Raw genomic sequence first — 16,591 nt, forward strand, 5'->3', positions numbered from 1 at the left:
GTTCTACCTCTGTCCCTCTAACTCTGTTCTGCCTCTCTATCTCTGTCCCTCTAACTCTGTTCTACCTCTCTATCTCTGTTCTACCTCTCTATCTCTGTTCTACCTCTCTATCTCTATCTCTGTCCTCTGTTTCTGCACTGAGATGACTGTTACATGTACCTGTGTTTCATACATTCACAGATGCTGAGTCCTCTGTTTCTGCACTGAGATGGCTGTTACATGTACCTGTGTTTCATACATCCACAGATGATGAGTCTTCTGTTTCTGCACTGAGATGGCTGTTACATGTACCTGTGTTTCATACATCCACAGATGATGAGTCTTCTGTTTCTGCACTGAGATGGCTGTTATATGTAACTTTGACTCCATTCAAATGAATCCTAAGAGTTACAGAACACGTACAAGACATGGATGTACTGTGTGTGAGTTTATGTGTGTCTTTTGATGATGGGTACTGATGGTGTTTGTTGTTGTCTCATGTGTTTCCATAGTTACGGACCAGTATATGCTGCGGACCCCTACAACCACCCACTTGCTCCAGCAGCCACATACAGCATTGGTGCCATGGTAAAATATACACTTACACACCTCTCTCTGTCTCCTCTTCCTTCCTCCTCTCGCTCTGTCTCCCCTTCCTTCCTCGTCTCTCTCTCCTTCCTTCCTCCTCTCTCTCTTCCTCCTCTCGCTCTCTGTCTCCTCTTCCTCCTCTCTGTCTCTCCTTCCTCCTCTCTCTCTGTCTCCTCTTCCTTCCTCTCTCTCTCTCTCTCCTTCCTTCCTCTCTCTCTGTCTCCTCTTCCTCCTCTCTCTCTGTCTCTCCTTCCTTCCTCCTCTCTCTCTCTCCTTCCTTCCTCCTCTCTCTCTGTCTCCCCTTCCTTCCTCCTCTCTCTCTCTCCTTCCTTCCTCCTCTCTCTCTTTCCTTCCTTCCTCCTCTCTCTCTGTCTCCCCTTCCTTCCTCCTCTCTCTCTCCTTCCTTCCTCTCTCTCTCTCTCCTTCCTTCCTCCTCTCTCTCTGTCTCCCCTTCCTTCCTCCTCTCTCTCTCTCCTTCCTTCCTTCCTCTCTCTCTGTCGCCTCTTCCTCCTCTCTCTCTGTCTCTCCTTCCTTCCTCCTCTCTCTCTCTCCTTCCTTCTCCTCTCTCTCTTTCCTTCCTTCCTCCTCTCTCTCTGTCTCCCCTTCCTTCCTCCTCTCTCTCTCTCCTTCCTTCCTCCTCTCTCTCTCTCCTTCCTTCCTCCTCTCTCTCTGTCTCCCCTTCCTTCCTCCTCTCTCTCTCTCCTTCCTTCCTCCTCTCTCTCTCTCCTTCCTTCCTCCTCTCTCTCTCTCTCCTTCCTTCCTCCTCTCTCTCTGTCTCTCCTTCCTCCTCTCTCTCTCTCCTTCCTTCCTCCTCTCTCTCTCTCCTTCCTTCCTTCCTCCTCTCTCTCTGTCTCTCCTTCCTCCTCTCCTCTCTTGCAATCAGGTGTTTTTTCATTCTCTCTTGCTTTTCTGTTTCCTTGTCTTCCTCCGTTCATCCACCTCTCCCTCAATCTATCCCTCTTCACCTCTCCCTCCCTCTCCCTGAGGGACAGACAGACGGGCGGGTGGGTGGGTGGGCGGGCAGGCAGGCAGGCAGGCGGACAGACAGACAGACAGACAGACAGACGGGCGGGCATGCGGACAGACAGACAGACAGACACATCTACTCCGCTAACACAAGCATGGTGCAATGTGATGTGATTCCGTCATACACAACAAAAAGAGCACGGTGTTGATGTTGTTGTTGTTACTGATGTTGTTATGTGATGTCGCCATATATTAACCCATTGTTTCTCACCCCTCTGAGTAGCCCCTGGCATGATGACCTGGCATGATGGCCTGGCATGTCTGCTGGCATGACTGGGTGCACGCTGCATGTGGGGGGGCCATGTCATCCCACTGGGTTTGTAACGGTAACCTAACAAACCGTAAATGACATAGAGTTGGTCAGGAAGTAGTGTGTGGAGGGTATTCTACACACTTCACAAGTAGACTTAGACAAGTGCTTTACATATACAGTACTTATCTTTACATATACAGTACATATCTTTACATATACAGTACTTATACAGTACATATACAGTACATATACAGTACGTATCTTTACATATACAGTACATATACAGTACGTATCTTTACATATACAGTACATATACAGTACGTATCTTTACATATACAGTACATATACAGCACATATCTTTACATATACAGTACATATACAGTACTTATACAGTACATATCTTTACATATACAGTACATATACAGTACATATACAGTACATATACAGTACATATCTTTACAGATACAGTACATATACAGTACATATCTTTACATATACAGTACATATACAGTACATACACAGTACTTATACAGTACATATACAGTACATATACAGTACATATCTTTACATATACAGTACATATACAGTACATATCTTTACATATACAGTACATATACAGTACATATACAGTACATATACAGTACATATACAGTACATATCTTTACATATACAGTGCATATACAGTACATATCTTTACATATACAGTACATATACAGTACTTATACAGTACATATCTTTACATATACAGTACATATACAGTACATATACAGTACATATACAGTACATATCTTTACAGATACAGTACATATACAGTACATATCTTTACATATACAGTACATATACAGTACATACACAGTACTTATACAGTACATATACAGTACATATACAGTACATATCTTTACATATACAGTACATATACAGTACATATCTTTACATATACAGTACATATACAGTACATATACAGTACATATACAGTACATATACAGTACATATACAGTACATATCTTTACATATACAGTGCATATACAGTACATATCTTACATATACAGTACATATACAGTACATATACAGTACATATACAGTACTTATACAGTACATATCTTTACATATACAGTACATATCTTTACATATGCAGTACGTATCTTTACATATACAGTACATATACAGTACGTATCTTTACATATACAGTACATATACAGTACATATCTTTACATATACAGTACATATACAGTACATATACAGTACATATACAGTACGTATCTTTACATATACAGTACATATACAGTACATATCTTTACATATACAGTACATATACAGTACATATACAGTACATATACAGTACGTATCTTTACATATACAGTACATATCTTTACATATACAGTACATATACAGTACATATACAGTACATATACAGTACATATCTTTACATATACAGTACATATACAGTACATATCTTTACATATACAGTACATATACAGTACATATACAGTACATATACAGTACATATACAGTACTTATACAGTACATATCTTTACATATACAGTACATATACAGTACATATACAGTACATATACAGTACATATACAGTACATATACAGTACATATACAGTACATATCTTTACAGATACAGTACATATACAGTACATATCTTTACATATACAGTACATATATTTACATACACAGTACTTATACAGTACATATACAGTACATATACAGTACATATCTTTACATATACAGTACATATACAGTACATATCTTTACATATACAGTACATATACAGTACATATACAGTACATATACAGTACATATCTTTACATATACAGTACATATACAGTACATATCTTTACATATACAGTACATATACAGTACATATACAGTACATATCTTTACATATACAGTACATATACAGTACATATCTTTACATATACAGTACATATACAGTACATATACAGTACATATACAGTACATATACAGTACTTATACAGTACATATCTTTACAGTACATATACAGTACATATACAGTACATATACAGTACATATACAGTACATATCTTTACAGATACAGTACATATACAGTACATATCTTTACATATACAGTACATATATTTACATACACAGTACTTATACAGTACATTTACAGTACATATACAGTACATATCTTTACATATACAGTACTTATACAGTACATATCTTTACATATACAGTACATATCTTTACATATACAGTACATATACAGTACATATCTTTACATACACAGTACATATCTTTACATATACAGTACGTATCTTTACATATACAGTACATATACAGTACATATACAGTACTTATACAGTACATATACAGTACATATACAGTACGTATCTTTACATATACAGTACGTATCTTTACATATACAGTACGTATCTTTACATATACAGTACATATACAGTACGTATCTTTACATATACAGTACATATACAGTACATATACAGTACGTATCTTTACATATACAGTACATATCTTTACATATGCAGTACGTATCTTTACATATACAGTACATATACAGTACGTATCTTTACATATACAGTACATATACAGTACATATACAGTACATATACAGTACGTATCTTTACATATACAGTACATATACAGTACTTATCTTTACATATACAGTACATATACAGTACGTATCTTTACATATACAGTACATATCTTTACATACACAGTACATATCTTTACATATACAGTACGTATCTTTACATATACAGTACATATACAGTACATATACAGTACATATACAGTACATATACAGTACGTATCTTTACATATACAGTACGTATCTTTACATATACAGTACATATACAGTACGTATCTTTACATATACAGTACATATACAGTACATATCTTTACATATACAGTACATATACAGTACATATACAGTACATATACAGTACTTATACAGTACATATCTTTACATATACAGTACATATACAGTACATATACAGTACATATACAGTACATATACAGTACATATACAGTACATATCTTTACAGATACAGTACATATACAGTACATATCTTTACATATACAGTACATATCTTTACATACACAGTACTTATACAGTACATATACAGTACATATACAGTACATATCTTTACATATACAGTACATATACAGTACATATCTTTACATACACAGTACATATCTTTACATATACAGTACGTATCTTTACATATACAGTACATATACAGTACATATACAGTACATATACAGTACATATACAGTACATATCTTTACATATACAGTACATATACAGTACATATCTTTACATAATACAGTACATATCTTTACATATACAGTACATATCTTTACATATATTTACATATATTTACATATACAGTACATATCTTTACATATACAGTGCATATCCTTACATATATTTACATATCTTTACATATACTGTACATATCTTTACATATATTTACATATACCGTACATATACAGTACATATCTTTACATATACAGTACATATAGTTATATATACGGTACATATATTTACATATATTTACATATACAGTACATATCTTTACATATATTTACATATACAGTACATATCTTTACATATACAGTACATATGTTTACATATACAGTACATATGTTTACATATACAGTACATATACAGTACATATCTTTACATATACAGTACATGTCTTTACATATACAGTACTTATACAGTACATATCTTTACATATACAGTACATATCTTTACATATACAGTACTTATACAGTACATATCTTTACATATACAGTACATATCTTTACATATACAGTACATGTCTTTATGGCTGTTGTTTGCATAGAATTAGCAAAAAATATATGAGAAGAATAACTGTGTGTGTTTCAGATGCTTTACATACAGCATATCTCTATGGTTACGTGTGTGTTTCAGATGCTTTACATACAGTTTATATCTATGGTTACGCGTGTGTTTCAGATGCTTTACATACAGCATATCTCTATGGTTACGTGTGTGTTTCAGATGCTTTACATACAGTTTATATCTATGGTTACGCGTGTGTTTCAGGTGCTTTACATACAGCATATCTCTATGGTTATGCGTGTGTTTCAGGTGCTTTACATACAGTTTATCTCTATGGTTACACGTGTGTTTCAGATGCTTTACATACAGCATATCTCTATGGTTACACGTGTGTTTCAGATGCTTTACATACAGTTTATCTCTATGGTTACGCGTGTGTTTCAGATGCTTTACATACAGCATATCTCTATGGTTATGCGTGTGTTTCAGATGCTTTACATACAGTTTATCTCTATGGTTACGTGTGTGTTTAAGATGCTTTACATACAGCATATCTCTATGGTTACGTGTGTGTTTCAGATGCTTTACATACGGTTTATCTCTATGGTTACGCGTGTGTTTCAGATGCTTTACATACGGTTTATCTCTATGGTTACGTTTGTGTTTCAGAATGCTTACATTATCTCTACGGTTACGTGTGCGTTTCAGAATTCGTACATTATCTCTATGGTTACGTGTGCGTTTCAGAATGCTTACATTATCTCTATGGTTATGTGTGTGTTTCAGAATGCTACATTATTTCTATGGTTATGTGTGCGTTTCAGAATTCTTACATTATCTCTATGGTTATGCGTGCGTTTCAAAATGCTTACATTATCTCTATGGTTACGTGTGCGTTTCAGAATGCTTACATTATCTATATGGTTACATGTGCGTTTCAGAATGCTTACATTATCTCTATGGTTATGTGTGCGTTTCAGAATTCTTACATTATCTCCATGGTTACGTGTGCGTTTCAGAATGCTTACATTATCTCTGTGGTTACGTGTGTGCGTTTCAGAATGCTTACATTATCTCCATGGTTACGTGTGTGTTTCAGAATGCTTACATTATCTCTATGGTTACGTGTGTGCGTTTCAGAATGCTTACATTATCTCTATGGTTACGTGTGTGTTTCAGAATGCTTACATTATCTCTATGGTTACGTGTGTGTTTCAGAATCCGTTTGCCCCGTTGGCTGATGCCAAGACGAGGAGTCATGCTGACGACGTGGGGCTGGTGTTGTCCTCCCTGCAGGCTAGCATATACAGGGGAGGTTACAGCCGCTTCGCCCCATACTAACCCACCAACCAACCTCCCTAAAACCATACAACAACCAATTACTACCCTACCAACCAACCAACCTCCCCACAACCAAACAACATCCAATCCTTTTTGACAGGGATACAACCGAGCAACCAACCAACCTCCCCACAACCAAACAACATCCAATCCTTTCTGACAGGGACACAACCAAGCAACCAACCAACCTCCCCACAACCAAACAACAACCAATCTTTTCTGACAGGGACACAACCGAGCAACCAACCAACCAACCAACAAACAAACCACACAACCAACAAACCAGTATGTGAGTGAGAAAGACAGAGAGAGTGAGAGACAGAGAGAGAGAGACAGAGAATGAACTTTGAGGCCTGGGTATTGCAATATATGCTGTTGAGCATGATTTTAGCAGCTCCTAAGAGAGAGGGAAGTCAGTCAACTAAAAAGAAGGATATTTATACCTCAGATATTGTGTGCTGTTCATTTTGATACAGTGGGTTTTTCATTTGTAAAGGTCAGTAGATGGTCCGTGTTGGTAGAGCTATAGAAGAGCTACTAGATTTAAAACCTTACCATTGTAAAACAACACATTTCAACTGTTCGGGCTTCGTGAAAAGACAAACCAATCCTGTGAAATACATCGTAGAATGAGATCCCGTTTTGTAAGAGGGTTTACATGATTGCAGGGTTCGGATTCCTTTGACATTCTCTCTGTTAGCGTCTACGTTGTTTCCTAGCTACTGGGGTTATGATTAGGAACGGGGTTAAAGTTAAGGACTGGGCAAGTGTTAGGGTTAGGATTCCTTTGACATTCTCTCTGTTAGCGTCTACGTTGTTTCCTAGCTACTGGGGTTATGATTAGGAACGGGGTTAAAGTTAAGGACTGAGCAAGTGTTAGGGTTAGGATTCCTTTGACATTCTCTCTGTTAGCGTCTACGTTGTTTCCTAGCTACTGGGGTTATGATTAGGAACGGGGTTAAAGTTAAGGACTGGGCAAGTGTTAGGGTTAGGATTCCTTTGACATTCTCTCTGTTAGCGTCTACGTTGTTTCCTAGCTACTGGGGTTATGATTAGGAACGGGGTTAAAGTTAAGGACTGGGCAAGTGTTAGGGTTAGGATTCCTTTGACATTCTCTCTGTTAGCGTCTACGTTGTTTCCTAGCTACTGGGGTTATGATTAGGAACGGGGTTAAAGTTAAGGACTGGGCAAGTGTTAGGGTTAGGATTCCTTTGACATTCTCTCTGTTAGCGTCTACGTTGTTTCCTAGCTACTGGGGTTATGATTAGGAACGGGGTTAAAGTTAAGGACTGGGCAAGTGTTAGGGTTAGGATTCCTTTGACATTCTCTCTGTTAGCGTCTACGTTGTTTCCTAGCTACTGGGGTTATGATTAGGAACGGGGTTAAAGTTAAGGACTGGGCAAGTGTTAGGGTTAGGATTCCTTTGACATTCTCTCTGTTAGCGTCTACGTTGTTTCCTAGCTACTGGGGTTATGATTAGGAATGGGGTTAAAGTTAAGGACTGGGCAAGTGTTAGGGTTAGGATTCCTTTGACATTCTCTCTGTTAGCGTCTACGTTGTTTCCTAGCTACTGGGGTTGTGATTAGGAACGGGGTTAAAGTTAAGGACTGGGCAAGTGTTAGGGTTAGGATTCCTTTGACATTCTCTCTGTTAGCGTCTACGTTGTTTCCTAGCTACTGGGGTTATGATTAGGAACGGGGTTAAAGTTAAGGACTGGGCAAGTGTTAGGGTTAGGATTAGGTTAGGATTATGGTTAAGGTTGGGATTAGGTTAGGATTAGGGTTAAGGTTGGGGTTAAGGTTAGGTTAGGATTAGGGTTAAGGTTGGGATTAGGTTAGGATTAGGGTTAGGGTTAAGGTTGGGGTTAGGTTAGGTTAGGATTGGGGTTAAAGTTAAGGACTGGGCAAGTGTTAGGGTTAGGATCAGGTTAGGATTAGGGTTACGTTTGGGGTTAGGTTAGGTTAGGATTGGGATTAAAGTTAAGGACTGGGCAAGTGTTAGGGTTAGGATTAGGGTTAAGGTTGGGATTAGGTTAGGATTAGGGTTAAGGTTGAGGTTAGGGCTGAAGCTGAGGGTTAGGATTGAGGTTATGGTTGGGGAGGTGGGGGTAAAATGGGGTATTAGAAAGGCACCGAAAGGTTGCAAGATCGAGTCCCCCTGCTGACAAGGTCAAAATCTTGCGTTCTACCCCTGAACAAGGCAGTTAACCCACTGTTCCTAGGCCGTCATTGTAAATAAGAATTTGTTCTTAACTGACATGCCTAGTTAAATAAAGTTAAAATAGAAATTAGACCAGGTGATGGAAAGACAGAGATGGAGGGGAGGTAGGGGTAAAATGGGGTACTATAAACCCACAACACAGTGCTGTGTCAATATTAGACCAGGTGATGGGATAGAGAGAGGTGGAGGGGAGGTGGGGGTAAAATGGGGTACTATAAACCCACAACACAGTACTGTGTCATTATTAGACCAGGTGATGGGATAGAGAGAGATGGAGGGGAGGTGGGGGTAAAATGGGGTACTATAAACCCACAACACAGTGCTGTGTCATTATTAGACCAGGTGATGGGAAAGAGAGAGATGGAGGGGAGGTGGGGGTAAAATGGGGTACTATAAACCCACAACACAGTACTGTGTCATTATTAGACCAGGTGATGGGATAGAGAGAGATGGAGGGGAGGTGGGGGTAAAATGGGGTACTATAAACCCACAACACAGTGCTGTGTCATTATTAGACCAGGTGATGGGAAAGAGAGAGATGGAGGGGAGGTGGGGGTAAAATGGGGTACTATAAACCCACAACACAGTACTGTGTCATTATTAGACCAGGTGATGGGATAGAGAGAGATGGAGGGGAGTAGTTGTGTGTGGATGATGCGTAGTCGGCAGCGTGCTAAACAGGGAGGACGTTGATGTGTGGATTAGATCATGATGGTTGTGATTGTCATCGTTTATCACTCAGAGCCAAAGGTTCAGATGTTCCTGGGGGTTTCCATCTGTGTGGCAGTCAGAGAATAACCTGTTATGGTTAGAGAACAGAGAGGCTGCTTCCCAAACGGACCCCTATTCCCTACATAGTGCACTACTTTGAACAGGGCCCTATGGCACCCTATTCCCTATATATAGTGCACTGCTTTGGACAGGGCCCTATGACACCCTATTCCCTATATATAGTGCACTGCTTTGAACAGGGCCCTATGGCACCCTATTCCCTATATAGTGCACTGCTTTGGACAGGGCCCTATGGCACCCTATTCCCTATATAGTGCACTGCTTTGGACAGGGCCCTATGGCACCCTATTCCCTATATATAGGGCCCTATATGCCTCTGGTCAAAGTTGTGCACCATATAGGGAATAGGGTGCTATAGGGCCCTGTTCAACGTAGTGCACTATATAGGCAATTAGGCTCGGGTCTAGAGTAGTGCACTATATAGGGAATAGGGTGCCATAGGGCCCTGGTCAAAGTAGTGCACTATGTAGGGAATAGGGTGCCATAGGGCCCTGTTCAAAGTAGTGCACTATATAGGGAATAGGGTGCCATAGGGCCCTGTTCAAAGTAGTGCACTATATAGGGAATAGGGTGCCATTTGGGAGGCATGCGGTCTTTTTCTCCATGGAGGGTTTACTGTTGAAACCATCATCTAGTCCCTTTAGTCAAAAACCTTTAAAGATATAGGTTATCCCATGGTAATAATAATGATACTGGTACAGATGTTGTTTTTATAGATATAGGTTATCCCATGGTAATAATAATGATACTGGTACAGATGTTGTTTTTATAGATATAGGTTATCCCATGGTAATAATAATGATACTGGTACAGATGTTGTTTTTATAGATATAGGTTATCCCATGGTAATAATAATGATACTGGTACAGATGTTGTTTTTATAGAAATTACAGTATATCTATTGATATAGTTGCTGACTTTTATATTATGGGAGAGATTAAAAAAATATTTAAAAAATGTCTATATTTACCTTCTCTATTTTACCTTCTGTGTTTCGTTTGTTTTTTTCTCTCCAGAAATTACAAGACTATGATTATTTGTACCCGATGAAAACTGAACAAACAAAAAATATATATATATAAATATATAAACCAACAATGTATTAATGGAGACGTTTGAGCTGTGCAACGAAGGTGTTCTCTTAAAACACAAAATACACAACTGTCATGTTTTAGTTGTAGGCTACAACACCAACGGTTTGGGAAAAAAGCTTTTCTGGTTGTCTTTATGGAGTCGTCATATCCAGATGGATCATGACACACTACAAGTAATGCAATCATAATGTACATACTATCATGGTATTTTTTTGGGGGGGGTCGGCTGTACTATCTTACCGACAGACACACAGCCTGTACACGGTCTTCACTACTACTAGGCTGTAGAACATGTCAGTGTCCTGTACGCTGCTGATGTTTGTTAGACTTTTTATGTTTACATTGACTTGTCTTTCATTTGGGTTTTGATATCATTTGTAATGTGACCTCCTTTGTAATGTTATTTTCTAGAACTCAGCCTTTACCACTTTGAAAAAAAAAAACGGTTTGATTAATTAGAAATATATATGACTTGGGAAAAAAAAAAAGATGACGTTTATGTAAATATGAAAAATGAAGCTGTTGTTGATTTAAAGTGCTCCAGGGGCGGCGAGAGGAAACGCCCAGTTCACCTCACGTAGCTAAATACTTCCTTACACCCCTCTTTTCTTCCTGATATCCTCCCTCCCTCCTTTCCTCCCACCCTCCCTCCTTTCCTCCCTCCTTTCCTCCCTCTTTTCCTCCCTACTTTCCTCCCTACTTTCCTCCCTACTTTCACTCCCCTCCCTCCTTTCCTCCCTCCTTCCCCCCCCCCTCCCTCCTTTCCTCCCCCTCCCTCCCTCCCCATCCCTCCCTCCTTTCCTCCCTCCTTTCCTCCCCCCTCCCTCCCCCCTCCCTCCCTCCTTTCCTCCCCCTCCCTCCCTCCCCATCCCTCCCTCCTTTCCTCCCTCCTTTCCTCCCCCCTCCCTCCCCCCTCCCTCCCTCCTTTCCTCCTTTCCTTCCCTCCCTCCTTCCTCTCTCCTTTCCTCCCTCCTTTCCTCCCCCCTCCCTCCTTTCCTCCCCCCTCCCTCTCTCCTTTCCTCCCTCCTATCCTCCCTCCTTTCCTCCCTCCTTTCCTCCCTCCTTTCCTCCTCCTTCCCTCCCTCCCTCCCCCCTCCCTCCCTCCTTTCCTCCCTCCTATCCTCCCTCCTTTCCTCCCTCCTTTCTTCCTACACCTTGTTTACATATGAACCTGATCAGAGGTGTTTGTCTCCGTTTTGTATTTATAAGAAGAATAACAAATATTCAGAAATGCAAAAGGCAGTGGCATCTGCAGGTTGTGGGGTTTAGCACCATCCTGCAGGTTGTGGGGTTTAGCACCATCCTGCAGGTTCTGGGGTTTAGCACCATCCTGCAGGTTCTGGGGTTTAGCACCATCCTGCAGGTTCTGGGGTTTAGCACCATCCTGCAGGTTCTGGGGTTTAGCACCATCCTGCAGGTTGTGGGGTTTAGCACCATCCTGCAGGTTGTGGGGTTTAGCACCATCCTGCAGGTTCTGGGGTTTAGCACCATCCTGCAGGTTGTGGGGTTTAGCACCATCCTGCAGGTTCTGGGGTTTAGCACCATCCTGCAGGTTCTGGGGTTAAGTCCCATCCTGTTGGCAGGTTGTGGGGTTTAGCACCATCCTGCAGGTTCTGGGGGTTAAGTCCCATCCTGTTGGCAGGTTGTGGGGTTTAGCACCATACTGCAGGTTCTGGGGTTAAGTCCCATTCTGTCTGCAGGTTGTGGGGTTTAGCACCATACTGCAGGTTCTGGGGATAAGTCCCATCCTGTTGGCAAGTTGTGGGATTTAGCACCATACTGCAGGTTCTGGGGATAAGTCCCATTCTGTTGGCAGGTTGTGGGGTTTAGCCCCATCCTGCAGATTCTGGGGGTTAAGTCCCATTCTGTCTGCAGGTTATGGGATTTAGCACCATCCTGCAGGTTCTGGGGGTTAAGCCCCATCCTGTTGGCAGGTTGTGGGGTTTAGCACCATCCTGCAGGTTCTGGGGGTTAAGCCCCATCCTGTTGGCAGGTTGTGGGGTTTAGCACCATCCTGCAGGTTCTGGGGGTTAAGACCCTGCCCTGTGTTTGCTGAACCATCAGTGGGCATGGCAACACGTATCCTGGCTACACCACCGCGTGTCTCTTTCCCTACCCTCTACATCCTCTGCTTCCATAGGTGTTGTGATGAGATACCCCCTCCCCTGTCCTTGTATGTGCATGCACTATGGTTCTTCCACTTAACAATAACAATCAATAAAGTTTGTCAAGATAAGCAGACTGTCTGGGCTCTACTATATTATCACTCTCTTTTGATTTATTTCTTTACATTTTATGAAGGAAATTACCAGAGTTTCTCCTGTTCTGATCAGATGGAATTGAATTCCCACCTGGTCCAGAGATTCTCAGTTCCACAGGACCAACCAGGACCAACCAGGACCAACCAGGACCAACCAAGACCAACCAGGACCAACCAGGACCAACCAGGACCAACCAGGACCAAACAAGACCAAACAAGACCAACCAGGACCAACCAAGACCAACCAGGACCAAACAAGAGAGAATGGTGACTTGTGATTTAAGGTATTATTTCTGACCCAGGTATATTTATAAGGTATATATGAGATCAGGTATATTTAAAACCAGGTATATATCAGATCAGGTATATTTAAAACCAGGTATATATCTGATCAGGTATAGTTCAGACCCGGGTGTATTTAAAACCAGGTTGTAAGGACCGACGCTGGGAGACGAGAAGCCAGTACAGGGAGTGAACATTTAATGGCTAATAGACAAGAAACAAGGACAGCGTCTGCACAGGGGAAAACGTAACGACATCAATGCAGACACGGGGATGAAACTGAGGAACAGACAGATATAAGGAAGGCAATCAAAACGTGAAGGAGTCCAGGTGAGTCCAATGAAACGCTGCGTAACAAAGGTGACAGGTGTGCATAATGATGGGCAGCCTGGCACCCTCTGGCACCAGGGAGGGTGAGAAGGCATGACAGTACCCCCCCCCCCCCCCCCCTGTAGGGGCGCCACCCAGCGTCCCACCTGGGCGAGCCTGATGGGCCGGCTGAGGCGCTGGAGCCTGACAAGCCGACTGAGGCGCTGGAGCCTGACGAGCCAGCCGAGGCAAGGAAACCTCTTGAGCCAGCTAAGGCGTGGAAGCCTGACGAGCCAGCTGAGGTAAGGAAACCTCTCGTGCCAGCTGAGGCGTGGAAGCCTGACGAGCCGACTGAGGCAAGGAAACCTGACGAGCCGACTGAGGCAAGGAAACCTCTCGTGCCAGCTAAGGCGTGGAAACCTGACGAGCCAGCTGAGGCAAGGAAACCTCTCGTGCCAGCTAAGGCGTGGAAGCCTGACGAGCCAGCTGAGGCAAGGAAACCTCTCGTGCCAGCTAAGGCGTGGAAGCCTGACGAGCCAGCTGAGGTAAGGAAACCTCTCGTGCCAGCTAAGACGTGGAAGCCTGACGAGCCAGCTGAGGCAAGGAAACCTCTCGTGCCAGCTAAGGTGTTGAAGCCTGATGAGCCAGCTGAGGTAAGGAAACCTCTCATGCCAGCTAAGGCGTGGAAGCCTGACGAGCCAGCTGAGGCACCCCCAGTTACTTTGGCAGCGGCACCCGGACCCGATGTCACCAACAATAACAAAAAACAAGACCTCCCTGATGCTTCAAATTGTGGTGTCAGCATTTTGTAAGGACCGACGCTGGGAGACGAGAAGCAAGTACGGGGAGTGAACATTTCATGGATAATAGACAAGAAACTGGAGAAAACGTAACAACATCAATGCTGACACGGGGATGAAACAGAGGAACAGACAGATATAGGTAAGGCAATCAAAACGTGAAGGAGTCCAGGTGAGTCCAATGGGGCGCTGATTCTCGTAACGAAGGTGACAGGTGTGCATAATGATGGGCAGCCTGGCGAGTGCCAGGGAGGGGGAGCGGGAGCAGGCGTGACACAGGTATATATCAGATCAGGTATAGTTCAGACCCAGGTATATTTAAAACCAGGTATATATCAGATCAGGTATATTTAAAACCAGGTATGTATCAGATCAGGTATAGTTCAGAGGCAGGTATATTTAAAACCAGGTATATATCAGATCAGGTATAGTTCAGAGGCAGGTATATTTAAAACCAGGTATATATCAGATCAGGTATAGTTCCGACCCAGGTATATTTAAAACCAGGTATAGTTCAGATCAGGTATAGTTCAGAGGCAGGTATATTTAAAACCAGGTATATATCAGATCAGGTATATTTAAAACCAGGTATATATCAGATCAGGTATAGTTCAGAGACAGGTATATTTAAAACCAGGTATTTATCAGATCAGGTATAGTTCAGAGACAGGTATATTTAAAACCAGGTATATATCAGATCAGGTATATTTCCGACCCAGCCAGGAACAGTATATTAGAAAGCCAGTTGTAATATGGATGTCAGCACTAGTTTCTAATTGAAGAATAAAAATAATTACTCTCCCATTCCCCAATTTGATTAGTATAATGAGAAAAGCGTCGCCAGAGGTTAGGGAGAAAGATAAGCAATATAAATGTTTAAATGTGATGGAGTCACATTACTGAGGTAATTACTGCCGCTCTGCCACAGTAACCAACAATCAATAATTCACAGATTCCAGGTCACGTCTCCCTCGTGTCATTTACAATTGGTTATTCATTGTGTTATTTAAAAAGGGGGGGGGGACTGTTTCAGTTCTCATTTTTCAGCCTGGTCCTCCAGGAGAAAGAGAAGGAGCAAGAAAGGGAGACAGAAGGAGACAGAGAGATGGAGAGAGAGAGAGGAGGAAACAGAGGGGGAGAGATAGAAAGATGGAGCATGTGAGGGAGACAGAGAGATTGTGAGATGGAGAGAGAGATAGAAACAGAGGGAGAGAGCTAGAAAGATGGAGAGAGGGAGACAGAGAGATGGAGAGAGGGAGGGAGACAGAGAGATGGAGAGAGGGAGACAGAGAGAGGGAGGGAGACAGAGAGATGGAGAGATGGAGGGAGACAGAGAGATGGAGAGAGGGAGGGAGACAGAGAGATGGAGAGAGGGAGCAAGGCAGAAAGATGGAGCGAGGGAGGGAGACAGAGAGATGGAGAGAGGGAGGGAGACAGAAAGATGGAGAGAGGGAGGGAGACAGAGAGATGGAGAGAGGGAGAGAGACAGAGAGATGGAGAGAGGGAGAGAGACAGAGAGATGGAGAGAGGGAGAGAGACGGAGAGAGGGAGAGAGACAGAGAGATGGAGAGAGGGAGGGAGACGGAGAGAGGGAGAGAGACAGAGAGATGGAGAGAGGGAGAGAGACAGAGAGATGGAGAGAGGGAGGGAGACAGAGAGATGGAGAGAGGGAGGGAGACAGAGAGATGGAGAGAGAGATAGTAAATGTCAATCCGGTTCATGTTCTGTTGTATTGCGATCACATGTTAAGGTTGAGCAACAACACTTTGGTAGCTTTTATGAGGCTTAGGGTAGGAGTTCCTCTAGAAGGCTTAGGGTAGGAGTTCCTCTAGAAGGCTTAGGGTAGGA

The 16,591-nt window shown here is 42.0% G+C and overlaps 1 protein-coding gene and 1 long non-coding RNA gene across 2 annotated transcripts in view; both read left to right on the top strand.

The window, feature by feature from the left end:
* rbfox1 (RNA binding fox-1 homolog 1) overlaps window positions 1-9,217 on the top strand; it is a gene marked incomplete in the record, with an annotated part of 138,558 nt that extends 129,341 nt beyond the window's left edge. The window contains 2 exon segments of the mRNA XM_031814022.1: window positions 492-567; window positions 6,864-9,217. Of these exon segments, the coding sequence (XP_031669882.1) occupies window positions 492-567; window positions 6,864-6,986 (199 nt within the window).
* Window positions 9,218-10,484: 1,267 nt separating this feature from the next.
* LOC116359933 (uncharacterized) lies at window positions 10,485-13,328 on the top strand. The gene is made up of 2 exons (XR_004206824.1): window positions 10,485-10,664; window positions 10,721-13,328. It is a non-coding gene; the product is annotated as an uncharacterized LOC116359933 (long non-coding RNA).
* Window positions 13,329-16,591: the final 3,263 nt, after the last annotated feature.

This window comes from Oncorhynchus kisutch, unplaced genomic scaffold (genome assembly GCF_002021735.2).
Source record: "Oncorhynchus kisutch isolate 150728-3 unplaced genomic scaffold, Okis_V2 Okis06b-Okis10b_hom, whole genome shotgun sequence".
In the NCBI taxonomy this organism is placed as follows: Eukaryota; Metazoa; Chordata; class Actinopteri; order Salmoniformes; family Salmonidae; genus Oncorhynchus; species Oncorhynchus kisutch.